The sequence below is a fragment of the Lampetra planeri genome, chromosome 46, assembly GCF_965212315.1.
Source record: "Lampetra planeri chromosome 46, kcLamPlan1.2.h2, whole genome shotgun sequence".
Taxonomy (NCBI): Eukaryota; Metazoa; Chordata; class Hyperoartia; order Petromyzontiformes; family Petromyzontidae; genus Lampetra; species Lampetra planeri.
In genome coordinates, this window is record NC_136152.1 from 4835433 (window position 1) to 4863036 (window position 27604).

Sequence of the window (27604 nt, forward strand, 5' to 3'; positions counted from 1 at the left end):
AAATGTCAACAAGTGCCATTCTTATATAGCAGAGTATTTTGCAGATTCGTTTAACTTACCAGTAGGGGGGAAATATAATTTATGGCATGCATTGTTCATTTTAACTCGTCAATTCACAAAAGGGGGACGGGCGAATATTTTCATTAACACATTTGTATCATTAAAAAACAGGTGTGGCATGTGGTTTAAACAGCCAACTTCGAAAAGTGGCAATTGCGCCACCACTCGGCCAGGTCACCAAACCAATGTTACCGAGTGCAGGGGTTGCCATTCTGAATGGCAGGGCAAATGACAGGAGACGCTCAGTCTCAGCAGTGATAAGACTTCGTTTGGAGCACCGGTCGATTCGAATTCAAAACAAAACGCCTGTGGCTTAAAGGGGAAGTGCCGAGTTACTGCTGGGGGTGGGGGGGGCCAAAGAATGTTAGCAACCATATCAACTAGAGAGTTGATATAGCAGGTGTGAGGATAGTGATGCAACAACTTGTGGATGGAAGTGAAGAATTGAGCAACCCGAGGTCCAGCTAACACCGGCACGTCATAATTGATCAGAAGCCCGCCACTTCAACTAACATGGCTACGTATTGACACTCCTCATTAGGTGTCGGGGGGCCTTGCACTGCCAGTGAGTTGAAAGCAAAACAATCCCCCATAGAGCCTTAGACTGTTGGGACAAGTGCTGTTAAGAGAGCATCTATGAAGGCCGGCATGGCAAGCGAGGGGATGGGTGGCCAACAAAATTGCGTGGCCACCTTCATCTCCAGTCCTACAGTTAAAAAAAAAAACAAAAGTAAAATCACACCAGGTACTCATGGCCAAGTCACAGGACCGGTTCAGCTAATCTTTAACTGGGTTATGGTCACGAGCAGGAAGCAAACTCCAGGTTGCCAGGTTCATAGCATGCCAACCACTCCCCAGCAGGGCAAAACAGACGTTTGGCCACCGCCGCTGGTACCCACTAGCAATTTGGTGGCACAAACATATCAGTCTAAGAACCAGAGCAATTCCGTCACATCCCAGGGACCACAACAGCGGTGCGCACACACACACACACACCTGAGGATGAGCTTCTGGTGTTGGTCAGACCACAGGATGGTGTTGTTGGAGACGTGCAAGCTCAGCGCCACCGCGTTGCGCGTGCGTGGCACCACCTGAGAGTACTCGTTGCGCGCCGTGTCCAGCTTGCGGATGTCGTGGCGGTTTGTGAAGATCACGTACGGTTCCTTGCCTGTGGAGCGCATGTGCGCGAGGAACAGTGTCATCTTGGAATGGACTTGTGGATTCACAAGGATTGTTTTTTTAAATGCAGAAACGTTCGAGTGGAAATAGACAAGATGCGTCATCGTGATTTGCCGAGATTGGAGATGGCCCAAAAGTAATCTTCGAGTGAATTTTGAGAAGGGAAATCTGTTATGCAGATGAAGACGGTGGGACAACATGACCAACATGTTACACACCCCCCCCCTTACCAGTCATTCCACCACATCCAAAAGAAAAATATCCTCCTTATAGCCTTAGACTTTTGGGGCAAGTGCTGTTAGCAAGCACCTATGAAGGCCAGTATGGTACACGGTAGGTAGCAAGCACTGCAGCCAACCACTTGTTTCCATCGTGGCAATGTTTATATAATTGCACCAGGTACACATTTCAGGCCGAGTCGACCTAGGGGAGGCCTAGTCCAGATAGTCAATGGCTTCTAAAAAAACCACATGCCTACACAGCTATAAGTCAGAGCAATTTCCCTCACCGAGAGCCTTGCAGACGCCAGTCTTGGGGTCCAGGAAGTAGCCGTTGAGGCACTCGCACTTGAAGCCTCCCTTGAGGTTCACGCATGCCTGGCTGCACACACCCAAGCGCTGGCACTCATCCACGTCTTGAGCGCCAGCAACCACAGAGGGGGTGGGTGCAGGCACACAAACACAGGATGCATGCCAATTACAATAAGGAATCTTTAAAGGTGCATTTTATCAAAGGATCCCAATGCGCCATTCATCTAAAGCAGGAAAGACAACCAGTGGAAGAGACCAAAACTATGGGGGAAAAAAAAGGTCATTTTAAAAAAGGTGGCGAATTCATGGCAAATTTGAATAGCATTAGAATTCTGAATGGCAAAGTGTTCCATAGTCTTGGAGCTGCACTGACAAAAGACCAATCATCCCAAGTATGCAGCCTTGACCTCAGCAGATCAAGGGCCTCATTTGGCGTATGAAAGTTAAGTTTGATTATACCTTCCCAGCACCATCATAGAATCCAAATGTTAAGGACATTATGTAAACCTAGAAAATAAACACCATAACCACAGACTCGAATATTAAAAATATATTTAGAAATCTTATCCACCAAAATACATCTGCTAAAACGCCAATTGCATATGGGTGGGGCTACACGAGTGTTCACTGCGGTAGCCACAATGGATTCGTGCAAGGCCGCCTGAAGGCGAGGCTCAACTGAAACAGCCAAGCGGTGGAAAGCCATGCAAACCTCAGATACCAGGATTGTACAAGTCCAAAAACATCCAGGACTGATAAATACCACATGGGAGAAAAAAAAAAATTAGCAGCTTGGATAGATAAGATTTCAATCATTTTGGAGAAAAGGGTTGCACTTAAGCATTTCAGTAGAGACCACACAATACAGACCTACGCAGACTTTCCCATCTACGAGCTGAAATCCCGGCAGACACTGGCATTCGTAGCCAATCTTGAGATCCTGGCAGATCGAAGAGCATCCTGCATTGTCGCGCAGGCATTCGTTCACCCCTGGGTAGGGGAAAAACGGACAAGACTGATTGGGCACAAAATCATTTACTGCAGTCTATAGGACGGGAGGGGGGGGGGCAGGCGCAGTGGTGAAAAGGTTCACTTTGAACTACGAACCAGCCAAGCACAACACAATTCCTGGCCACAGCTGACAGTGGCAAGCCATTTCCGATGAAAGCAGCAGGATAATAGCACCCACGACCCATCCCCACAAGCCACATTTGGCCACATTTCCTCTCCACCCCCTTACACTTTGTTTGAGCAGACCTTTTAGCCATTCCAGTGCTGCGCCGCAGTACATGGGCGGTGAGGAACAAGGGAGCAGCACTCACCACACTGGCTGCTGGGTTCATCAGAGCCATCCCTGCAGTGGCTGGTGCCATCGCACACCTTGGCGGGGTCGATGCACTCCTTGCTGCCGCACACAAACTGGTCCGGTTCACAGTCTTCGGCTGCGGTCATGGGGTGGGGTAGAAATGGTGTTCAGGAGATCCACACAAAAACGAGCAAAATCCATGGGCAGATAGCCCATTAGGTGTCCCACTGCACATTGTAATTGGTTTTCACTTTCCTTGATCTTGTAGCAATATGCTCAATTGGTGTACATTTCTCCAACAATCACTTTTGCCAAGACACTCCCTGTTACCTCTTCCCTTCCATTTCCCCCCCCTCCTGAACACACATTTCCCATTGGCAAATCATGCAAAATAGCAAGTAAAACATTGCATGGATATATATATACACACACACACACACTTTAAAACTACCATTGCAAAAGGCCACAAAGTGCCCAGTCAAATTTGCGAGTGAAAGTTCTAACAGCGACGTGGATGTGCTTGTTAAGGAAAAAAAAAACCACACACCGACGCAATTCCCAGAGGACAGGAGCTTGAAGCCCGGCTGACATGCGCATTCGTAGCCGATCAGGAGGTCCCGACAAATTGAGGTACAACCACCATTTTTCACCAAACACTCGTTAACACCTGGAGCCACACACGGAAGGGAAGGGGTGGGAAGCAGATTAACAGAGTCAAGAAGGCCAGAGATAGTGGACAAGTTGATCTTTCAAATAGGGTCAGTCAAAGCAACGCAGTTTTATTTTAGGTCAGAATCATTTAATTCAAAAGTCTGGGCGAAAGTAAAAACGTTCGTGGGGGGGTCCCTTCATATAAAACGCATTCCTCCTTGCAAATCCAGCAGGTGCGACTGATCGTTTTGCAGGCCCTTTGAAGCGTATGTTGGTTACAACGTGCATGCAAGCAATAAAACGTGATGGGAATGGTGTTAAAGTTGCATGGGGAAGTAATATGAGAGACTGCAGAAAAATCACTCACGTTCTGGGGGCTAGCCCTAATGAGCACTCCCGCTTATTAAAAAACCCTATACAGTACGTGGTGTGATGATTAGCACAATGGACTCTCAGCCAGAGTTGACCAGTTCAGTAGTTCAATCTCCTGGTGGAGACAGTAAAATTAGGCAAACTTCTTAAGAACTTCTTCCATCCACCAATATAAAAATTGGTGCCCAGCAGTTGGTAGAGCGGCAGGCTGCGTACAGGTGGGGGGGGGGGGAGTTTCCCCATTGTGGGTCCTGGCCCCCTCCTGCAAGATGTGGATGACAGGTGGCGAAATATCATACAGGATCTTTAGGTGGCCCTTTTACCAGCAGCTCCACAATTCCAGGGCTGAACCTTTGCCAGACAGTATATTGAACTTCACCTTACGTAGCAAACCGTGCAAAAAACCATTGGTGGGGGGCTCCCCACCACCACACGGGTAAGTGAACTGACCGCACTTCTCGCCGTGCTCGTCAGAGCCATCCCTGCAGTGAGCGACGCCGTCGCACACGTTGCTTGCGTCGATGCAGTCCTTCGTGCCGCACTGGAACTGGCCCGGTTCACAAGAGTCCGTCGCTAAAAAAAGGAGAGAATCGTTTGAAGGAACCAAAAAAAGTAAGAAACACAATGTATACCACACTGTGAACTGTTGTTGGGGGCGTGCCTTTTATAGCAAGCACGTAGGTCAGACCGGCACTGTGCACAAGAGGAACGTATGGACAGCACCATGCTGGGTTAGTGTTTTGCCTGCACAGTGCTAGCTACTGTACCGAGCATCCAACCTCGGAAAAAGGCAGAGTTGACCCGCCCGAAAAGAGATTGACATTTTAACAATGGTGCAAATCAACAAACTGGACTCAAATCTTGTAGCAGAGTGGATTTGCGCAAAACCCATCCGGTGGCGCGAGCCTCACCGTTGGGCGGGCACCGAGCCTCGTCACTCCCGTCAGGGCAGTCCAGTTGCTCGTCGCACAAGTTGAACGCAGGGACGCACACGGAGCTGTTGACGCAGGGAAACTCGCCCGGGCGGCACGTCCCCATCGACGCCTGGTATTCTGGAGACACGGGAGGGTCGGGGAAAGGTCACCGATAGTCTTCATTACCCAGAGATTAGGAGGATTCACTGACCGAGAGCCGTGCGCAAGAGTTGGGCTCCGTGGCACGTGCACAGACTCACGGCAGCTGTGTTCATCGCTGCCGTCCTTGCAGTCTTCTGCGCCGTCACACTTCCAGCTGCCGTGCACGCACTCCCCGCTGCCGCAGCGGTAGCCGTTCACCTCGCAGTCCGGCATCGCCATCGACTCTGGGTTGCCCGACATCTTGTCACACAGCTGTGCCCACTCGTCAGAGCCATCCTGTCCGCACAGCAGCAGCATTGGTCACGGTTGGCGCTAGTGGCACGTGACAAACGGTCAGACAGCGACCGGAGACATCTCCACGTGCGGGACCGATGTTGCCGTCGCCAGCTATTGGGTAGTGCAAAATCTAGCACCAATAAAAGATCACTTACTGTTACCAGCGACAGAACAAAATCCAGGTGCAGAAGTTAAACCGTACAAATACTTCACCTTCCTCACACAGCTATCAGAAGAGACCTGGCCAGAAAATGATAGCTTGACGAAGTGGCTTAGTGCGGAAATTAATAGCAGGCCAAAAAACACTCCAAAACATTGTGCTGGGCAGTCCGCACCTGGCAGTCGGGATCTTTGTCACAAACCCAGCGGCGGGGCATGCACTGCTGGAGGTCTGCACACGCAAACTCGTGAGGGCCGCACGTGAGCTGGGGGCAGCCCATCTCGTCAGAGCCGTCGCCGCAGTCGTCATCGCGGTCACAGCGCAAGCGGCCTGCCAGGCACTTGTGGTTGGCACAGGTGAACTCGTCCGGCAAGCACGTCACGTTGCCTGCGCGTGCATGGTCAGGTGGGGGGGGGGAACGAGTGAGGCCGCAGGAAATGACAAGGGTGGCGCAGTCAGGTTTTTACAATCGGGTTTAAGTGTCTTTTTATATGAAACCCGATTGGAGATTGGGATAAATCCGGTTTAATTGGTTCTAATTGCAGAACCGCACTTCACCAACGTCTCAACGATGGGCTTCATCCATTCCAAGCGAAGGAACTCACTGGCGCCCATGATTGTAGAGAAGTTAGTGTTCATCACGACCAACCTGCCCGCCGCATTCTAAGACTACCTGGAAGGTGGAGCACGAGGCATATTAAAAACCGGCAGGGGTTGCGCGTGATCCTTGTTTGTACAATTGATGGAATCATGCCATTATTGTAATCACTACAGCTTCCCAAAGAGGTGTTGTCAAGCGATTTTTTCAGACAAGTTCATTATTCGCCACAAAATCATTCCACCCCCTCCAGACTAAACTCCGTTATTGCGTCCAGCAAGACACGTTCAGGAGCTAGATGCCAACCATCTGGTTTATGGACTTTTGAAAAAGGACCATTATCTCTGCAGCTCGTAGCTGGCTGCGAATTAACGGCCATTTTGCTAAAATGGACGCACGAGTTTTGTTTAAAAGAGGCGGACACGCAGACGGGTGGCCGCTGTGAGGATGCTACAGAACTTTCCTGGAGTGGGGGGGGGGTCACCTCCTGCCATCATTATATTTCACGCTTTTTATTCATGTGCATTTGGTTTATGATCGTCGAACACCTCGTTTGCTAGTTATGCAATATTTCTTAAAGACCCTGGTGTTTGCTCTGCAATTGAAGTTTTTGTTCAAGCGGCAAAACAGCGGCTGGGTAACAAGAGCATTTGCAGTTTAAATCAAACATGAACTCTATTGCCTCCCACCCAGCGATTGCATGAATCACATGGATGCAAGCTTGTCGTTTGCATGTGGAGCCTTGTTTATTCTATTAGCTTAGAGGCATCTTGCATAACATTTTATTTTCGCTTTGTCATTCAACCATGGAGGAATGCCTCCACCACTGTACAAGTCATGGGGTGTGGGGGGGTTTGACCATCCTTCATCATGCTGGTCAGTTCAGATTGGCAAAAGGCAGGGTCACAAAATCAGCTGAAGTGCACAAGTAATTTTATCCACGGCCGGGAATCACGCTGGTATCTGTTCAGTGCAATGCTGCATGTAACCAAACGCATCACCACTGCACCGATTTGGACACGTTATAAAAATGGGGGTTTTCTTATCGCGACATTCCATACTTGTCTCATTAGCATGAGAATAGCCCTTAAGCCGATGTGCAAAATCATTACGTGGCTACAAAATTACTTGAATCGTTGTAACCGAATAAGCATATTTGCCAAACACTTGATTTACCTCAATAGAACACAGAATGTCTGCATTCAAATGCACAACCCACACCAAGGCCGTTTGAGTTAATTTTTTTACATGGATGCAGTTTAACCAGTAGCCCAGCTAATTTACAAGTGGAGATGAGTGGCGTGCGAGCACAGTAGCTACAACATTGCAGACAAGTACAGGTACCCAAGGAGTATTGCACAACTAGTTAAAAGGTAGACACCTATAGGCCGTGACGTTAGAAACCTCGCGACTGACGGACTTAAAAACGGGTATGTCATTAGTCATGGCACCGTGGCTGACATTGCCTACGTTTACACAACGTGGCGACACCGGCTCTGGACAGACCTACGGTGGTTTCACTTCATTTGATGCCATGCTCTCATCTTCACCCCACAGCGGTCAGCATGAAGCAGTGGTCAAGTAACCCCCTTGCACGGTGTGGCGAGGCACCGCGCCCAGCTGGGTTTGCCACAAGCGTGGGAGAAGGCGACACTGCCAGCCACATTAAAAAAGGCAACCAAACAGGAGTTCTGTAACACCACATCTACCGCACGAAAAGGCGCTCCCCCTCTGGTGGATGTACTCCAAGGACATTAACCTTCAGCTGACACCACAATCCATCAACCACCACCAGCAGTTCAAGTGCCATGGAACCCACTTTACACTGCAGAATAAATGTATAATCTGCATAGTTTGACAATGCACGCGTGTTCTTTTATCCAAGTAAAAAAAATATGTACACCTCTTTCTTGGTGCATTTCTAGCTTTCATTCCATTCCCCCCCCCCCACGCAAATGTCTACATTTCCAATCCACCCTACAAAGATAAAACGTAACTGCGGGGGTCCCCCTGAAGGCGACCTACTCCAGAGGCTTTTTTTTGAAATGGCATGCACGTCGTCTTTAGTGTTGACCCTGCGATATTCTGAGAAGGGCCTCGCTAAAACCATGTGGTGACCGAGCAAGGGAGCTACACCAGTGGGCTAGTGCAGCCCTCCAAACAGTGCAAGTGTCTGGGGTCAAGGGTGCTTGAACCCCTGAGATAAAAGAACAGTCCGGCAAAGCATGTAGGAGAGCGATTTTGGGTTGTGTCTTTGGTTATAACAACTTCAATGCAATCCTACAGCGCCCCCAACTGCAAGGGGATTGTATTAACGGGTTAGCTTGGCCAACAAGTTTCGGTGCAAAATTTAATATAGAGATCAACATCCTTCGGCTTCAAAATCAATGTGTGCCAGCCGAAGGGTGGGGTAAAAATCTCTCCAGTCTTCTGTAGGCAAGAAGTTTGGAGACTAAAATTAATCTTTAGGCTCGCGCCAAGTGACGAATATATGCATATCATATGGAAATTGCGTTTAGTCCAAGGGACGAACGAGTTTTAAGCATGACAAATGAGTCACGAGATTGGCGAATCATTACATGCTGCAGCGTGAACATTCAACTTGACTGCCCATGACGAACACCCTGCCAAACGCTTCCTCGCTGCACGTCTTGGTGCCAAATATGGGATAGGCAATTAAATTTCGATGAGTCAAGGGAATCAAAATAATGCCCCAAATGCCAAAACCCTGACCCCCCCCCCCCCCCCCATCTACAACTTCCCCTCCTCTTGATGCAAAAGTGCTAAAAGTACCCAAGGCTGTCAAAAACCACCAGTCACCCCTTCTGTATTAGAACGTTGCTCCTCCAGTTGTCCATACGCCGAAACTCATTCCCCTAGTCATCCATGCTCCAAACTCCCCACCAGCCAGTCCAAACCCCCTCGTTTACTCTGCTTAGGACCTGCCTCTATGCCAAATATGCCGACTTTTACAAACGGCTAAATAATGTTTAAAAGTTATACAAATGTAAAGTTTATCAATTGCCCAATATATCTGCATAGCATAGACCTATACAAAAGCTCCCCCATACAGCTTTTAGACTGCTGGGGCAAGTGGTACGAGTGAACACCATGAAGGTCAGTAACATCACCAAGGTGGGTGGCTGCCAAGTCTCCCTAGTGGTGATGTTTACGCACCGCACAAGGTAATCATTTTAGGCCAAGTCGACCTAGGAGAGGCTCAGAGCCAGTTCAGACAAGTCAAATTGTTGGTGGCTGCAAGTGAGAATCATTGTTATCGCAGCGAGCGAACCACCACTCCCCCACCAGACCTACCCATTATTTATCCACCTATGGCCTAACACCCACGGGGTTCCTGTACAGGGTCTTGGGGGAGATGTAGCAGCACTTGCATGGACGCCGCACAAGTTGCACGGCACCGTTGCGGTGCCGTTAAACCAACGAAAGGCCCCCCCCCCCCCCCTCTCCCCACAGTCCCACTCACCGCAGTCCAGTTCGTCGGCACCGTTCTTGCAGTCGGTTTCATGGTCACATCGCCACGCCTGGGGTATGCACTGGGCCACGCTGCCCCCGCAGCTGAAGTCAGTGGCGAGGCATGTCCGGTGGCCTACACGTGCACGCACACCCGCCTGTTATTTAGCTTCACAGACGAGGTAGGCAGAGGGGGGAGGGATCTATTGAGGGGCAAGCATGGCACACCACGAAGAAGTGTCAGAAAATCATGGCCTTTATCTCCTTAAGTGGACAAGTGTGTAATGAAATATTTTACAGAATGCACCAGGATCACACTTAAGGACGCTTCAATCTTGGGCAGACCCAGGACAGGTTCAGACATCATGGTGCTGTCTGGGGGGGTTGCACAAAGTGGAAATAGAATAGGGAGACCATCCAGCAGTGGAAAGATCATGGTTGTACACGGTATCCATTGGAGCATTAGAAATCAGTTTAAGATCCAAAGCACACGTGGGTAGTGGTGTAAACAACATTCCTCTACATTGCCACAAGGCTGCGAATGCCTAGTGATGGTACATGCACCACTTGCAGAAGTTCCCAGTTCAACTCCACTGGCCTCCAATTAATATTTCAGTTGCGATAACACTTGCACGCCATCTAAGTCCGTTAACGTTACCTATCACTTCACCCACAAAGAGTAGGCCATCATGTGTCAGCATCACCACGACTAATTACCAAATTGGGATCAAGAGCAATCACCCCTTACCGGCAGACCATTGTCCTAGGTCACTCCTGCCAAGGTGGCAATCCTGGTCTATCGAGTTAGCACTAGGTTAATAAAAAACAAACTCTGCAATGGAGACAGATTGGGAGTCCCAAGTGTTTGCCAAAATCCTTGAGCATCTCAAAAATGCCTCTTGAATATCTCCAAGCATTACAGCTTGACAACCATTTTACACAGCCACATTACAGTTCGTAACCTTGCATCAAGTTCATTCGTTAAATTGCGGATACCCTAATGGACCGTGTATATTTTGAGTGGCGGGACAAAGTCCAGAAGCAACGACTTTATGTGCATCTAAAAGGCACCAAATGTAAATGGAACACCAGAATTCTACCACATGTAGGTTGCAAGAATCTTAAAACCCAGTGCAGCTAATGGAAGATTTGCACGAGCAACATCCAGAATGATACCTACTATAATCACTCAGGAATGTCGGTCCTTAACGCTCGTGACGTCACTCCATAGACCAGCCCCCCCAATTAATATTCATGAGCAGGTGGCGTCACTCAATATGGAGTAGCCCCTTCACTAATAAACATGAGCAAGTGACGTCACTCAAAATGGAACAGGATCCTCATTAATAATTATTAGGTAACGTCCTCCAAAGGGACACCCCCCCCCATTCCTAATCCTAATAATTAGCGGCTGACGTCACTCCATATGGGGGGGCAAGGCACCTCCTCCCCCCTCCCCAGCGTCAACTTACAACCCTCGCATCACGCGATCTCCATCACGCTATTGAGACAAGCAAAAAGGACGTCATGATGAACAAGGGATTATAACCTTAAAATGAAAGAGGTCTGTGTCACCGCAGCCTTACAAAGTGGACACGCATTAATGCAATGAATGTCACGTCAGTCTGCTTTTTGCTTGCAAGTTTCAGATTTACTGCAATACACCCGTCCTTGTACGGGCAAAAGGCCAGTTTGGAATGTTTGGGGAACGTCTCACCAAGGTGACAAACCCTTCGTGGAGGCCAAACGGCCAACGTCAAGAGCGCAGAACCCCTAGGTTTAAAAAGCAATTTTTGCCCACTTGCTAATTAAACCATGGTCACTCATAACTGCCCAAAAACTGCTACGTGAACATTTGGTTACTCCACTTGGGCAGATCACCAGATATGTACAATTGAAATGTGTTGGCATCTTCTGCATGTGGAGAGGTCTAATGGAATGTAAAAACCGATTGCTGGTATAATTTTACACAAGCTACTTAGTCAAGCTATGTAGCTTAGTGGGCTTTACCTGGTCAAATAAAGAGTTTTATTTCATTTGTACATGCGATTTTCTTACCTTTAATATACTTTGAACCGTTTTTGTATTGTGGATGCAGCTTTGACCCACCCCTACTGGACATGTGAAAGATTTTCATAGCTCATTGGATTCCTTCAGTATAAAATGAATATTATGATTCTGCAGTAGCACCAAGAAGTTTTTACTGGCATGATGCTCTTACAGGGTGGTACACTAGCCGAGATAATTCCAGTGAGTGGAAAACAAGTGGGGGCAGGGTGGGCAAAAAAAGCAAGCTTCGTAGAAACCAACCCTCTAAAAAAGGAGTTGTTTTCCACGGAATTTGATCATTACAGTAAATATCTTGTACGGGGAAGAATTTAGCACTCCATGTCGAGCACTCTGAAGTATGACTTGTCAGCCCCATGTGTCAATTCAATGTACTAGCCACTCCTGGGCCAGTCTGTGCACGACTAGCCAGGTAGCAGAAGAGCCACACTTGCCAAAGTTACATTGGTCAGGCAGATTTATTAAAAGCTACTTGCCTGTATGGGGTCCTCAACAACTCCGTGCCTTGTGCAACCACAAACATAGGGGTCGGAAAGTAAAACATTACGAGGCACTTATCCAGATGACATTGCCATCCTCTGCAAAACAAAAACTTCCGAGATTTGAAGCTTTCGTGACTGCAAGGATTCATATTTAGGTTTTTTCAGTAAAAAATTAAAATTAATAAAAGTAAAATAAAATAAAAACCACGACGTTTGAGGCAACAAGCTTCCGTCTTCAGGTGGAACCGTCACAGCACGATAGCTGTATCAAGTGATACAGCTACGTGACTTCACCGAAAAAAACCTAAGAATACTTCCCCCCTCTCGGCCAATTTACAAAAACACCTGTTCACCTAGAAATAATTTGTGAAAAACCAAAATACTCGTACATCCAGGAGAGGATCAAGATCTTCTACCCGAATGCGGGGGCCTTTACATCAGCAGTGGAAGAAAACAAAGGCGTCACAAGTTCAAGCACGTGTTTTGGTTATTTGGGTTGCTGCTTGCCCTTCACCATCCCACACCTCGATAAATCTCACTACCCATTACATGAACACTATGCACCAAGCCCACCGATAACAATTTCGGGTTGCAGCAGCACAAGTGCTTTCGCCGATTGCGAGCGCGCATAGCTCCGGTTGATTGACGCCCACTTACTGCAATGCTCCTGCGATTCGTCCGAACGATCCACGCAGTCCACGTCTCCATCGCACAGCCATCGCAGAGGGATGCAGTCGCCGTTGCCGCAGACAAAGTCGCGCTCGGAGCAGGTGTGCTTCGCTGCAGAGCAGAACACGCGCACACCCACACAACAGGTTTACCACTTAGCCAGTGTTGTTTAGGGTTAAGGGTATTAAAACGAAGAGATTTACCTTTACCAGTTAAGGCACAGAGGTACCATAGATTTTTTAGAAGAGATCTTCTCCACAAATTATAGCTCAACGACCTGGTTTACAATGGAAACTTGTACAGCAGTCAAAGTGTAAAACAGATTCTAAAAAGTGGGACAAACCAGAGGACCCAGGAGAAGCCACAACCACCAGGGAGAAAAAGTTAACTCCAAATACACAGGTGTTAGGGTTGGGATGCACCACATGTCCTCCTGTATACCAGGTAAGGTGGTTAACAGTGATACCCATGTAGCAAGTAGCTGTGAAGGTCGGCACAAGGCAGTAAGGTGGCCTGCACAATGCTCAGCTGTTGTCCTCAGCACTCGTGTTTACGTATCACAAAAGCAAATTTAACCCACAAATCGACCGAGTTATAATACTTGCCGAGGGAAACAAACCCTGGTCACCAGGATACTAGCAGCGCATGTAAACCACTACGTGACAGTTCGCCACATGCCCACTACAAACTTAGTTTCCACGTCAAGCCTTTTGCTAAAAAAGACCATCGGGGCAAATAACATGTGTCAGACGACCACATCAATTAGCCACCCACCTCAGGTGCAGCATTTGTGCGCATCTAACATTTTATTGTGGATGTTGACAAATCCGACTCTTATAATCCCTAGCGAGTTAAGATGCGACCAACGCATACGTTTCATTAGGAAAGTGAAATGGGTTGTAGATTTCCAAGAAACACGGCACTGTTGAGCACTGCAAAACCGTTCGTCAGAAATCCAGAATACCAACTCCTAATCCCTGCAATGCCAACCCCCCCTTCCCCTCAGTGGCTTTCAACTCAAGCAAAACAAATCCCAACAAAAACAGTGGCAGGGTCACATGGCTCTACAATTAAACATTAAAACAGGGAAGAGCAACCAAGCAATTAAATACCATTTCCACATGACAAGAAATTAAACTACTGAGTGGTGGTAATGTAGTCGAAGTTGGCTATTTAGACAAAATGTGCTGCATCTCACGGCATGTGGATTTCTCATTTAGGGTCACTTAGGCTAGCCAAACAGAGGATTTAGGCCACCCCTGTTTGAAGTTGCGCAATTTTGACTCCGTGCTATAAGTTCAGCCAAAATCGGTTAAGTGCAAAAGGTTTAGGTTACAGTGCATGTGTAGTGGGTTAAATTCAGGCACAGTGGAACCTTGGAGGCAACACTATTTATTAGCCAACACCTTAACATTAACAGGATAACGCCATAGGGTGGTAACCACCATTCCCAACTTGACAAACACAGGGATACTACATTACTGGACCAGGACAGTTCAACACGCTGCCTGGTCCACTAGCGGAGACAGAGGATCGTGAACGGTGGCTTCATTTCCAGAGTTGACACAACAGAACAGCTTCTCCGTCCACACACCGCTTATAACCACTCCAGCGTGGCTGGCTCTGTCCCAGGCCACGCCTCCCTTTCCGATCCTTCGGGAAGGCCAGAGCCCCCCCAACCACGTGACCCCCCTAGGGACCACGCCCCCCCTTTATCTAGTCACGTGTCCTGTTGGGTTCACGCAAAGTGTCACGGCTTGATACGACCCGTGACACCAGCCTACAGCCCCCACACCGAGCTAACAGTGGTGTTATTCTACTACACATGTATAAAGCCAGTTACACCACCATGGCCTTCCTCCGTATGCTGTAGTCTAATCTTACCAATCTCAAGGCCGTATTTCACACTTTAAAATGTGGTCTCGTCCAATCTTACTGTGGGAGGGGAGTAACAAGTAATCGGATTTTCAGCCACTTCAGGTCCATTACTAAAAAAAAAAATCGTGGAAAGCAAAATTAATATCTTGCCAGTTTGTCGCAGCAGTTAAAACTGGGAGCAAATTGAACGAGTTCCATTGTAATGTTAAACTGATGAAACCTTAAAAAAACCTGTGCTTGTGGAATCAGAGCTGACAAAATAAAATGTAACCATCACCCCAAAAGCTGGGATTTTTTTTAAGCTTTAAAGTGATTATACCAGGCACTGCAAAAACAAAAAAAAATCATGGCAGGCATCAATTGCCTTAAAAAGGAGTGGGCAAAAGAAAAAACGTGTTCATTGTTGGGGTTCTCTTGGTTGTAATTGCAATATAAAAAAGGACGGAACCATCGCGTTAATCTCAATTTTCCACACCGCAGGTGGCACGAACTGGCGCCCAATGGAGGACGACGTAACCATGAGAACCACGACCGAGGAGGAGTGGTGCCTGCGGCCTGCGCGCACCTCGCCCTGCCCGTGGGTCGGCGGCTTTATGTAGCACTTGTCTTAAAATCGCGTGGTTATTAGGTGCCAGAGACTGCGAATAGCCACCGGTTGCAGTGGGGGGGGGGGAATGGTGGGAGGCAGCGTGAATGGAACCATAAAAACAAGGAGAACATTGCTAAAAAAATTAACCCGTAAAAACAAAGTTTTTCACTATAAATCCTTTATATGCATGGCGGCTAGAGTCCTTTTGTCCTCTGGCTTGAGATGGCTGCCACCTATGGGTAATGATTGTCTGCCACCATTAAGCAATTGGTAATTAAATAATTTTTTCCCCCTAAACAATGTAAAATTTTGGAAAATTTCTCACGAAAATTAATTGTCACGCACAACGAGTCTGTGCAAAATGTCAGCTCGATTGGATCACGGGAAGTGGGTAAAAAAAACCGAAAGATTTGCACGGTCCTAAGCAAGCAAACGCGCGAACTTAATATAAAGGATTTTAAAAATACAAATCTGCGACCCTGTTATTCACGGCACCGGTTAACCATGGGGTCTGCAAAAACGTAGATTACATTTCACCTCTATCATCAGCTGCAGTTGTTCCCCATCATGCAGTGCAGCTTCCCATGCAATTTTAGCCAACGAATCACAGCAGATGAAACGCATAATTCCCATAATCATTTCCTCACTTGAAAATTCACAATCACGGATAAAATGTGATCCATTCTGCAAATGAGTTACACTGAAGAATCACCAGGCAGAGAGATGGGCAACTGCTCATGCAAGCACTAGGACTTCAGAATTAACAAGAACCTGACAATCTGCTGCAATAAAAAAACGATAGCTGTATGTGTAAAAACTAGACTGCCAACAGCTAACCGGTAAATTTTGATTTAAAGCTTTTGTGACTGCAGCGATTCATATTCTTGGTTCTTTCGGTAAAGTCATGTAGAAGGGAAATAATAAAATAATATTAATATAAAATAGCTATCCGGTAGTCTAATGCACACGAGGTAGCATTAACACTACATGGCCCAACAGGGAAGAGAGATTATAGCTGCAATTATTTGCAATACATGCACTGCTTGCTATATCTAAATGTCAAAAGAATATGATCAGTTCAGAAGATAGAACCCATGACCTTAGTATTGCAGGTGCAGCGTGCCAACCACGAGACCACCGGAGCATCTGGACGAGTTAGAGTAAAGAAACTAAAAGGGGGGGGGTTAACGTCTCCCTATTAGCCCCTTGTGGACAACCACCTAACACCTTTGACACAAGAAAACTTAATTCTTTCAGTTCTAAAAATCCTTCACGTTAAACGTCAAGGGGGTTCAGATTAAACGGAAAACTTTTCAGATAGGCCCCCCCCTACCCATATTCACCATTCCATCACCCTACAAAATGACATTTGGCATTCAGGCCAGAGGGCACTCTTTGATAGCAGGGGTTGCTGTAAATTATTGTAAGAGTGGCAGCCGAGTCGCCTGCAGTACTTGGAATGCTGACTGGCAAGCCTGGAGCGTTATCGGTGGGGGGCAACGTTGAACCTAACTTGCACGGCTGTTAGGAATTTAAGATCGTACGATCGTTGCGCGTGCTTTGATACCAGCCCTCGCAACCCAAAATGTCCATTTTGGCCAAGGGCATTTAGAGGCCGTTTGCATAGAAAATATAACAGTGCCCTCTGCTAAAAATGAAAGGCAAACACGAGCAACCAAGCAATGTTCATGTGCCATGACTGTATTAACGGTAGGCCTCATTTTTTGCCAAGAGGGGTTGGTTTAGGGGTCTTGTCACCACCCGTTACCTGCCACTTTCACAGTAGCTACCGTGTGCAAATTAGGGACAGTGCCAGCTCTGACCGACATGGCCAATCGGACAAAATTACTCAAATGGAACACTGCACGTGCCGCATAAAAATGTTTGCAGCTTCATATTACTCGGCATTCACGGTATCAGTAGGTGGGCCGTTGAACAAGCCACCGGGTGGGTTCATAAAGCAGTGCAACCAACCAGATAGATGCAGGCCAAGTTGAAATGACAGCAGATGCGCGAGTAAAATGTGCAAAAACACCACCACAAAGCATACATTCGAATACGTAAAAACTGTTTTGAGCATTGAAATAAAAAGCCAGGTAATGAGATTTTTTGTAGACAAAAAAAATTACGTAGATTTTTTTTTTTAAAGGAGCTTTTAGACCTTTCTCTTGCTTTACACCAACTGAACGTCATATCACTGCCATGGTTAACGGCAAACTGTGGCCTTGCTGGGCAAGATATGCCAGAGTAAAGCCCAGTCGCAGAGATTTAAATGCAAAGACTCCTACACCTGCAAGACTTCCCCTTCGAACGATCCGAAACCGTCAACATTTGTCAAGTACCACACAGCATCAACATTAAATGGGACCTTTTTGCCAACAAAATAAAAATAGGCATTTACTCCTTTCTGGAAATGAAACCGGTGTTAAGATGTACAAACACCAAGTATCATTGACATTCCATAGAAGTCTGTAAAAGGTAACCCCTAGTCGTCCATCGTAAGGCAATAACAAATGCTACACCACTCGCACTAAAAAAAGTACGTCAGTAAGTTGTTGCGCATGGAATAATCGCAATGCAATAAGGCGACCACAATTAGTTTGCAGCCAGATCTGCCTAATTGTTGGCTCTCAGACATTTATAACAAGACTCGGCTGGGTTCAGATGCGAGGCTACCCAGGAACAAAAACAGGTGATGCGAGGTAGGTCAGGGGATGGCAACACAGAAATGGATGCAATCCCTCACCGACGTACTTTAGTTTCAATCCGAAACCACTTTTGCAGTGCTTAGTTTCTGCCAGGTAACATTGTATCTTGCCAGAAGCCACAGGCCATTTCACAAACCACTGGTTAAACACCAGAACACCTTCCAAAGCCTCGAGACCAAGAAGCGGGGGGTTAATGGGCGAGAGGCATTCGCGGGCAGGGCTATAATAATGCACTGGTTATTTACAAGCCGTTCCAGTTCAAGGTCGTGTTCTAGGGAGAAACTTTGTTAATCCACAACCCAATTCTGGTACACTAGTGTCTAGGGATTTTAATTCACTGGGTCACATGTTGTAAAGTGGTTATTTGCACAAGTCCATGCATCCAGAGGAACTAAAAAAAATTGGTTAATTGATCCATTTAAACACCAACCTCCTCTGTTATAGTTGGGCAAGTATGCTGTTCATTCCTACTTAACCAAGCACACTAGTGCAAGTTGCACTAAAAATCCAAGGCAACAGTGCAAACAAGCAGAGGACATTTGCTGTGGAAATAGACTTTGGGTGCCCTAGGAGGTTCAATCGAGTGGCACTTCTGCAGAATTGAGTGTAAAATTGATTCCTGCTCAAGTCGCATCAGGCGCATCGTACATGGCCTGTGAAAGAGCCCTCAAGGACAGTGGGATTCACGCAGATTCGTGAAATTCCCAAATCTACTTGGGAAATATGAAGTGGCCAGGTGATGGTGGCACGACAAATTGGTTAAAATTCACACAAGCCTAAAGGTTTCAATGTCCTTGCAATGCGGGTTGGAAAATTGTCTAGTGCAAACTTGATAAAAATTGGGTGCCAATTACTGTCATCAAGCACTCGCCCCAACAGTGTTGGGATTAGAAATGGGCAACTCGTGCAACCCCAGAAGCCATGCACCACCCAGGACCCATTTCCCAACAATGTAACATTATACAAATACGATCCCATTGTGAAAGTTCTGGATGGACGTTTCTTTCATAACAGAACAAACTTTAAATTTAGGGAGAATAATCAAGCATCAGTAACTCTCCACAGGAGTCGAGTTTGAAACTCCCAGCACAGAGCAGTGTCCAATATCACGACGAACACGATGCCTCTGAAATTTGTTTGGCTACTCGGAATTTTGGGCCCTTGGGTATGTACTTTGGAACCGAAAGATCATGCGTAAAACTAAAAGTGCTTCAGGAGCACAAAAGGCAGCTGTAAAATTATGGCCAACCTTTAAATCCACGCCAATGTTCAGATGCCCTCAACACGAGTGCAACCCACAGAGTGCCAGATTTCACTAAAAGGACGGCGGCAGCTTCTGCCGTCACATGTGCTTTGGGCTCAGACACGCAGTCACGCGTCACCAAAACCCAGAATAAACCCTGGCAGTGTGGGGAGCACGATATCTTTAGCCACGTCCAGACAGCCAGCTGACGCAGAGTTGTGGGGTTCATGCATCACTGCTAGGAATAATTAAAGTCTGAACAATCAAATGTTTTTCATTGAGCAATGCTAACATGTAGCTTTGAAGACTTCCTTACAAAACCCAAAAGGGGCATTATTAATTGACCAACTTACCACAAAAAGACATCCCATTTGACCTTTTTACACAGTAAATGGAAAGCTGCATAACGCATGGGATTGACCAAGTAGCATTATACGCTAGGCCGACTTTGTAATACGATTCTTAAATGTGTAGTGACATTGCGGATGTCACTGTGCAATGCCAGCCCTAGACAGGCACGGCGTGCAGTGTATTGACAGCGCGGGCACCACTCATGTGGGTGCAGTACTGGCCCTGGAGGGGCATGGCAAGCGCTGACCAACAGCACTGGATGGCACCACTCTGCGTGCAGTGCCGACCGACAAGATAGGGTGCGAGTGCGTCAGCCTCGGAGAATGGGGTTACTATAGGCCGTGGCACTCTGGTTGACCCCAGAGGACACGTGACCAGTAAAGTCTACACAGGGCCCCCCCCCCCCCCCAAGTGGGGGCTAGGGGTGGTCATGTGTCAGGGCAAAGATCCTGCTCGAGGGTTCGAAGGTGGGCGTGGCTAAGGGCGGAGCCAGGCACGCCACAGAGGATACAAGCTGGTCCCAGGAGGGACCGGCTGCTGTTGTTCATCCTGAACAATCTACATTTTAAGTCCTACAGAATCTCCAACACGTGGACCTGGACCCAAGCGGTGGTCTAGTCAGTTGTAGCTAGTTAGTGTAATTAGTGCAGTTAGCCTCGTGGTACACCACCACAGGTTGATAGTGTCAAGGGGTAGTTACCGTGTGTTGGTATTAATAAATGTGTTGCCTCCAAAGAGTACGTCCGCGACTGTTGAATCCACTACAAATGCACACCATGAAGAAATTAGATAAGATAAATACTACCTAGGGTAGACTCATGGTAGCTTCACTTACAACTGAAATGACCACAAAATGAAACTTAGAGTTTTTATAGGAGGTAAGCACTGTTACACCCCAAAAAGGTTGTGCCATTTCAAAGGTCTGCCACATAGGCCAACATGTTTGGGGGAAGTGCCGTTGGAGGAACCTGGAAAGGCCAGGATGGCACGTAAAAGGCAATGTGGCTAGCACCCAACCGTAGTGCGGATGTTCAGCCATTTTTACGGCCGAGCCAACCTAGGGGAGGACGGACAGCTTTAGGATTACTCTGCACTTACGGTATCAGTAGGTGGGCGTTAAGACACTGGGGTGGTTCGCAAAGCAGTGTAACCAACCAAATGCCTCAATGCAGTCCAAGTTCAGACCACATCGAATTAGCACGGTGTAAAAGTTCAACATGTATACATTCCAGCATAGATGTTGGCCACAGGTAGAAATTGAAACGAGCCCAGCAAAATCCATCCTCGTAGTCACTTTTGCATAGCACCCCCACCTACCCCACAACCCCCTTTGTAGAAGGCCGTGTTCCAACCACGCAGCGCAAACTCACGGCAGTTTTCCTCGTCACTGTTGTCCGGGCAGTCGAGGTCACCATCACAGCGCCAGGCGAGAGTCACGCACCGGCCGTTACGGCACTGGAACTGAGTATCCAAGCAGGCAGTCCACTCGCCTGCAGCAACAGAACAATTGGGGGGGGGGGGGGGGGTGAGGTTTTCCTATGACAAGATAACTCTTAAGACGAGTTGTGCAAAGCAATAAAAACTGGCCTTATTTTTGAATCAAGGTTCGAAATGGTCATTTGCCCATGAAATTGGTGGATTTGAAAACATTTTCCAGACTAATGGTGGTTTTGCAACTTCCAGTATTTTCCCGAATTTAAAATCAGGGTTGCAAAACGTCAGATTTTTTGGCAAAATACATGGTCAACCGTGTTAATCTGTAGGTGGATTACATTTGTAAATAGGTCACAATTATAATATTCATGGTAGACAAGACGAATGAATTGGGAGGTGAACTTGTGCTTCCGGTACAGATTACTAAAAATAGGGGGGAAAACAAACGACAATCATAGCAGTAATAATTGTGTCACATCATGAAAAATATTGCAGCAACCATAAAGAACCACGAGTGTGCCTGGGGAAGAGTCTCCACCCAAAGCAATGAATTGGTGGTAATAAAGGGGACAAAAAAACACTTGTCCGAATGGTCGTGAATAAAAGTGCAACATTAGACCAGGTGGTGCAGTGGGTGTGGACTGCACGATGAACCTGGGTGACCAGAGCTCCATTTGTCCACAACGGCCAACGTCAGCAGTAAATATCGAAACCGATGCAGTGCCCACCTCACCACTCTTCAGCGGCCCAAACTGAAGTGGTCAAGGTAAACCAAATCTGCCATTTAACCCCCAGACTGATTATCACGGTTGTCTACGTATGGGTGCAAAAGAATTTCACATCTTAAAAACATTTTCTATAGTGCCTCAAGGTGCTTTACACAGAACGAATTGTACATAATGTAAATGGAGGGGTGGCGCGTGAAATAGAGGACACGCCATGGGCAAATCGATGCGTGAATTGAAAGCGAAATTGATTAACGAGTGAAGGCCATGTAAGAATGAGGGAAAACGGTGGTAGTTGGGGAGGTTAAGGGGTGGTGGGGGTAATGAAGGGAACATGCGTTGAGCAAAAAGGTGACTAATATGATGGGAAAGTGTTCCAGTGAAGGGGGGGGCCAAGGGAAAAAGTCGATCAAGCGTGTGACAAGCTGTACGTATTTCAGCACAAACTTCAGCCCCTTTTTTTTACAAAATAAACTCATTAGGAGACAAAGGTCAAGCCCACATGAAGCATGCAAATGGTACGGTAAAGTAATTTTTGGCTTCTAACTTTCAGAGCATACCCATTGGATGGGGTCACATCAAAAACTATCCATTCTAAAAATATAAACGCACCACAATTACTGTATTCCAGGCACGATACCGTTTTCATAAAGACATGATCATAGTAGAACAGTTGCGATTTTAGCGCCAAATATTTCAGAAAGATCTCAATCGTCAAATAATCAAATTAATTACGCTTTGGTTCTTTCGGTACAGTCACGTAGAAATTAATTTAATAATAATCGAATTCATATTTACTTATAATACCATATTTGCCACAAAGGATTTGCCTTCAAAGTTAGCAATGTGGGGGGGGGGGGGGGGCAATCCTTTGGAAGGATTTGTGAATTGGAAGAGAGCATTGTGTATATTAGTCATAATAGCCGAGGTCTGCAACCACACCCTTTAAAAACTTGAAGCAGAAAATAAAGTTCAACACAAAAATGGTCTTCAAACAAATGTCCCAAGGCAGAATCCGGTTGAAGCAATTTTACACTTTAGTGTTTCCGGCACCACTTAAATGCCACACCTGTAATAAAATTGTCACAGCAGTGAACTGCATTATTTTAACGGCTGATCACAGCACAAGGCCAAAACTAATAAAAGCCTCACAGCAGTCCAACATAATTTACATTAAATTATAGCCTTCATACTGCATTGCGAATGTTTAATCAACGGCATAGCAAGCAAAGCTGGGCAGGCCAATTTACAGGCAATTGTACAATGCTGGTCAGTAGCGACATAAAAATCATGAGGGAAGGCAAATGTAATGCAACTTAAAGCCCTGCATTAATCCACTGCTACACGAAGCTGTTCCCCCCCCCCCCCCCCAACACGGCAAAACATCGTTCAAATTCGAAGCATGATTATTTTCCACGGCACAAGATTGGTTATATGCAATGACTTGAGCCAGTTGATCTGTAGTATCTGAAGGGGACATTGCCCAAATCGTTAACCTAATACAGAACACTATTTGTTACGAGCCAGTGTTATTCAAATAGCTGGGGACAATACGGCAGTTGTGAAATTAACTCGTGCTCCACGGCTCTGTGGGAGAGTCATGGGGGTTGTCAGATCACTAAAGGGGTTGGCAATCAAAAATCTATTTCGAATTTGGTAAACTAAAAATAGCAAGAGTTGCAATACACCCAACTACAAGACAGGCCTGTAATAAAATGATTTATGCGGGAGGCCAACTTGGAGATAGATTTGTAAACAGATGTCTAGTGGGGGGCAGCTATGAACGTTACAAATACAAAAGCACAGGAATACCAAAGCACAAGGTAAACAAACCGAACATTCTAAAATAAGCCATCCCACGAGGTAAAGCCCACCAAGAGACCTGCCACAGATGACAGCTCAACGAAGTGGCTTAGCTGGACATTTGCAGCAACTAATACAAATAATCTCAATGCATGTGGGTTATAAAATGGAGTGGGGAAAAAACTCCCAGAGGACCCAGGAGAAATAAAACCCACACGACCAGAGAGACCATGCAAATCCCAATATACAAGAGTCAGGGTTGGGATCTAACCCCCGGCCTTGTTCATACCAGGCGAGGAAGCGAACACCAAAGCAGTCCTTAAAGAACCGCATGTGGTTCCAGCACATTTCCAACCAGTGGACCACATTGTACCCCAATGGTCAGCACAAGCTGGAGGCCCGGCTTACACTGACCAGTTCAAATACTCAGCCACGACTGGGACAAACTCACCTCCTCCACTGGGTTCAGACCATTGCACCAAACTACATGCCTGCGCCACATCGCATAAAAACCCAAACGGTCAATGCAAATCAGCCAACAGGTCTCCACGAAGAGTAATGGGCAAGGATACGTGGATGCACCGTGTAAGAGAGCAAAATAACATCCATTCTTTTTAAAGACAAACGTTATTGCACGTTAAACCATTTCAAAAACGGCCATAGGCAACTGGACAGTGGAAAGTAAAAAAAAAAGATCCACTTGACAGCAGGCATGGCCTTAGACCCAGTGCAACAAAGCACTTCATTCTCCATTAATTTCAAACAGACCACCACCAGCACATCAGTACACGATTAGCACAAAGACAGATGGGTAGCACAGAGGGCTCACGGTTGTGGCGAGTGGTGGCATAGATGCGAGCACACTGCATTACCGGTCCAGGGCCTTTACCGGTGCAGACTGCCTCAAACGAGTACCTGGTGGTGTGTAAGCATTGCCACTGGGGGAGAATGGCGGCCATGCGTGGTGTTGGCCACCCAGCCGTCGTGTGCCAGCCTTTAGTCGGTGCTCCATACCAGCACTTGCCCTAAAAGCATGTTAAAGGCTATACAGGGAAGCTTTTTGTCCTTGGTCACACGACTTCAGTCCAGTGCCAGCCACACTAACCTCATCCCAGGATGAACCCTAAAAATGGGGCCCATAGAGACCCTGCCATATGACACGGGGGGGGGGGGGGGGTGGCTTCTCATTGCCCTGTAACATGGATGATGTCACTCAAAAGCTATTGGCGATCCACCAATGCCATCGTCAGACTCGATGCCACGCACAAAGTCCAGGGTTTGTTTTGGACAGACGGCAGGGGTCATCTGGGAGAGCTGCAAATTAACTGTGGCAAGGTTGTAAAATGACGATACAATAAGCAGTGGGGCAATAGATTACAGTAAAACACAATTTGCCCCTGGGTAGCAAGTTATTTTTTCAATTGCGATGTCTCAAAAAGTAAAGAACATGGCTATTTTACTCCCCACAAACTTTGCTTTTGTGACCAGGACAGTGATTTTGAAATGTACTTACTTTCAAATGGCAAAAACAGGTAAATTGTCTTTTAGTCATAGTACAAACCTACAAATCAAAAGTAACGTGTTTGTACTAAAGTAATTAAAAAAAATTACTACGAAAGATTTAGAAGAGCGTAGTTTGAGACTTACGATTGTACTGCAAATCACTTTCACGAATCAGCCCCCAAATGTAGTCTCCCATCATGTTCTTGTAATACTGTCCGTGGTAGCAGCATTCAAAGTCCAGTATATCCTGGTGGAAGCGCTCGCCTTGCTCCTCCGAGTACGCTCCCATGTTCTCCTTGAATTTATCAAGATGAGCATCAAGGATATGGACTTGAGGGAAATCCTACAGCCTATTGTGCCGTAGTTCTTCAGTCTCAACCAGCTCCACATAGTTTTCGACCTTGTGATTGCCCAGGAATCCACGAACTACTGCGACAAAGCCGTTCCAAGCCGCTTTCTCGTTACTAGCGAGCTTCTTGGGAATTCATTGCACTCCAGGATCTTCTTTATCTGTGGTCCGATGAAGACACCGACTTTGACCTTTGCCTCAGACAGATTAGGGAAGAAGTCTTGAAGGTACTTGAAGGCTGCCGACTCCTTATCTACAGCTCTGACAAATTGTTTCATAAGGCCCAATTTGATGTGCAGTGGCGGCATCAGCACCTTCCGGGGGTCCACCAGTGGCTCCCACTTGACATTATTCCTCCCCACAAAGAACCCGGTCCGCTGTGGCCAGTCTCCGCCTGTGGTAGTGCGCCTTGGTGTTCCTGCTGTCCCAAAGGCAAAGATACTTGGCAAAATTTCCTTGGAGACCCATCAGGAATACCACCATACTTTGGTTCCTTTCAGTAAAGTCATGTAGGTAGAAAAAAACAATAGCCCACGACATTTCGATCGCAACAAGCAATCATCATCAGGTGAGATGAGAGCAAGAACTCTGCCCAAGTAGGTGAGTAGTTGTCTCACCCGATGAGGATTGCGCGTGTTGTGATCAAAACGTGGTGATCTATTATTTTTTCTACCTACATGACTTTGCTGAAAGAACCAAAGAGTATGGATTACTGCAGTGAAAGCTTCAAATCAAGAAGGAATGCCACCATTTGGAAGTCCGATGACCTCCCAGCTGTGCTCATCATACTTCAAGGCGTCCAAGCAAGGTCTGTTGTGATCCTCTGGGAGGTGCACTGAGTGAGCCAGGGGAAGAGATGGGTACTTGTTACCATTATGGAGCAGCACGGCTTTCAGGCTCCTGGATGAGCTGTCAATGAAGAGGCGCCACTCATTCTGGTTACAGGCGATTCCTATTGCCTCTAACAGATTGGTCACATTGTGGCAGAAGCAGAACCAATCTTGATGGGTAAAGAAGCTGCGAAAAGATTGGTGATGCGTCGGATCTGCGACTTGCAAACTTTCATCCAACAAGTCCCAGTGCTGGAGCCTAAATGTCAAAAGCTCGGCATTTGACTTGGTGAGACCAAGATCTGATTAAGTCAAGGTATTTTTGGTTCTCCTCAGCTCCACCTCTGTAATTGTCATCTGGATCTACAATGTCTTCCTCGCTCCGACTTGCTGTCCTCTTCTAAAAGACGGCTGCTCTCTCCAGAGGAGTGGGTATAGGGAGCTCATGGCAGTGTGGCACCAGGGCAATGGATGAAGGACGGTCCAGATACACGATAGCAGCTGCATTCTTGCCAGTCTTGCATGGACCCTTCCAAACGTCAAAGTAGCAGTTGCTCGAGTGGTCAGTGAGTTTCCAAATTCGAGATAGTGAACTTCATGGCTCTTACCCTCTGTACCATCCTACAAAAATCAATTTCATCAATGACTAATGTACAAGAGATTCTCGCAACATTCTGATATATTTTTCAACATTGAAAATTGTTAAACATTTATTAATAAAAAAACTTTTCTAATTAAAATAATACATTTTATAACAAAATGCTAAGCAACAATTGTCCATCTTACCTTCCAGAGTTAATTTGCATTGCTCACAGGTGAAAGGAGGTGCCCAGGGTTTGTCTGGATCCCTGACAGGCATGCCAAAATGCCTTGTAGGCCTCACATCTTAGCAGATGCTTCCACAGAGTACCTTTTCGAAAAATTGGCCAGATAGCAAAACACGTCTGCTGGATGCTTGCAGCCTCTTGATGCCATTTCAGAAAAATGCAGATGTATCCACTTGGGCAGCTGGAACTAAAATGAACTGGTGGGCTTAAGGCCCCTGTATTTATATTACTGGAAAGTTCTAAGTTCCACCAAGCTTACTCGCACCGAATCTGGAATGTTCTGGAAACTAGGTAATTTTCAAAATATTACTGTCCTGGTCACAAAAGCAAAGCTTGCAGGGAATAGCCATTTTCTGCACATTGAGGCATAAGCAATTGGGAAATAAATACTTACCACCCAGGGACTTTTGTTAGTGTTGTGTGCTGCAGTACAGTACACGATTTCTTCACCACATTAATGTGGGGGG

The 27604-nt window shown here is 46.7% G+C and overlaps 1 protein-coding gene across 2 annotated transcripts in view; it reads right to left on the reverse strand.

Moving 5' to 3' along the window:
• LOC144733346 (low-density lipoprotein receptor-like) overlaps positions 1 to 27604 on the reverse strand; it is a 42971-nt gene that overhangs the window by 10128 nt on the left and 5239 nt on the right. For both annotated transcript variants that reach the window (XM_078615198.1, XM_078615199.1), the window contains exons 2-13: positions 21037 to 21156; positions 12886 to 13008; positions 9693 to 9815; positions 5786 to 5997; positions 5273 to 5450; positions 5010 to 5150; positions 4549 to 4671; positions 3623 to 3742; positions 3092 to 3211; positions 2640 to 2759; positions 1748 to 1873; positions 1057 to 1228 (exon numbers count right to left, since the gene is read on the reverse strand). In XM_078615198.1, the coding sequence (XP_078471324.1) occupies positions 1057 to 1228; positions 1748 to 1873; positions 2640 to 2759; positions 3092 to 3211; positions 3623 to 3742; positions 4549 to 4671; positions 5010 to 5150; positions 5273 to 5450; positions 5786 to 5997; positions 9693 to 9815; positions 12886 to 13008; positions 21037 to 21156 (1678 nt within the window). The remainder of the gene's footprint in view (positions 1 to 1056; positions 1229 to 1747; positions 1874 to 2639; positions 2760 to 3091; positions 3212 to 3622; positions 3743 to 4548; positions 4672 to 5009; positions 5151 to 5272; positions 5451 to 5785; positions 5998 to 9692; positions 9816 to 12885; positions 13009 to 21036; positions 21157 to 27604) is intronic.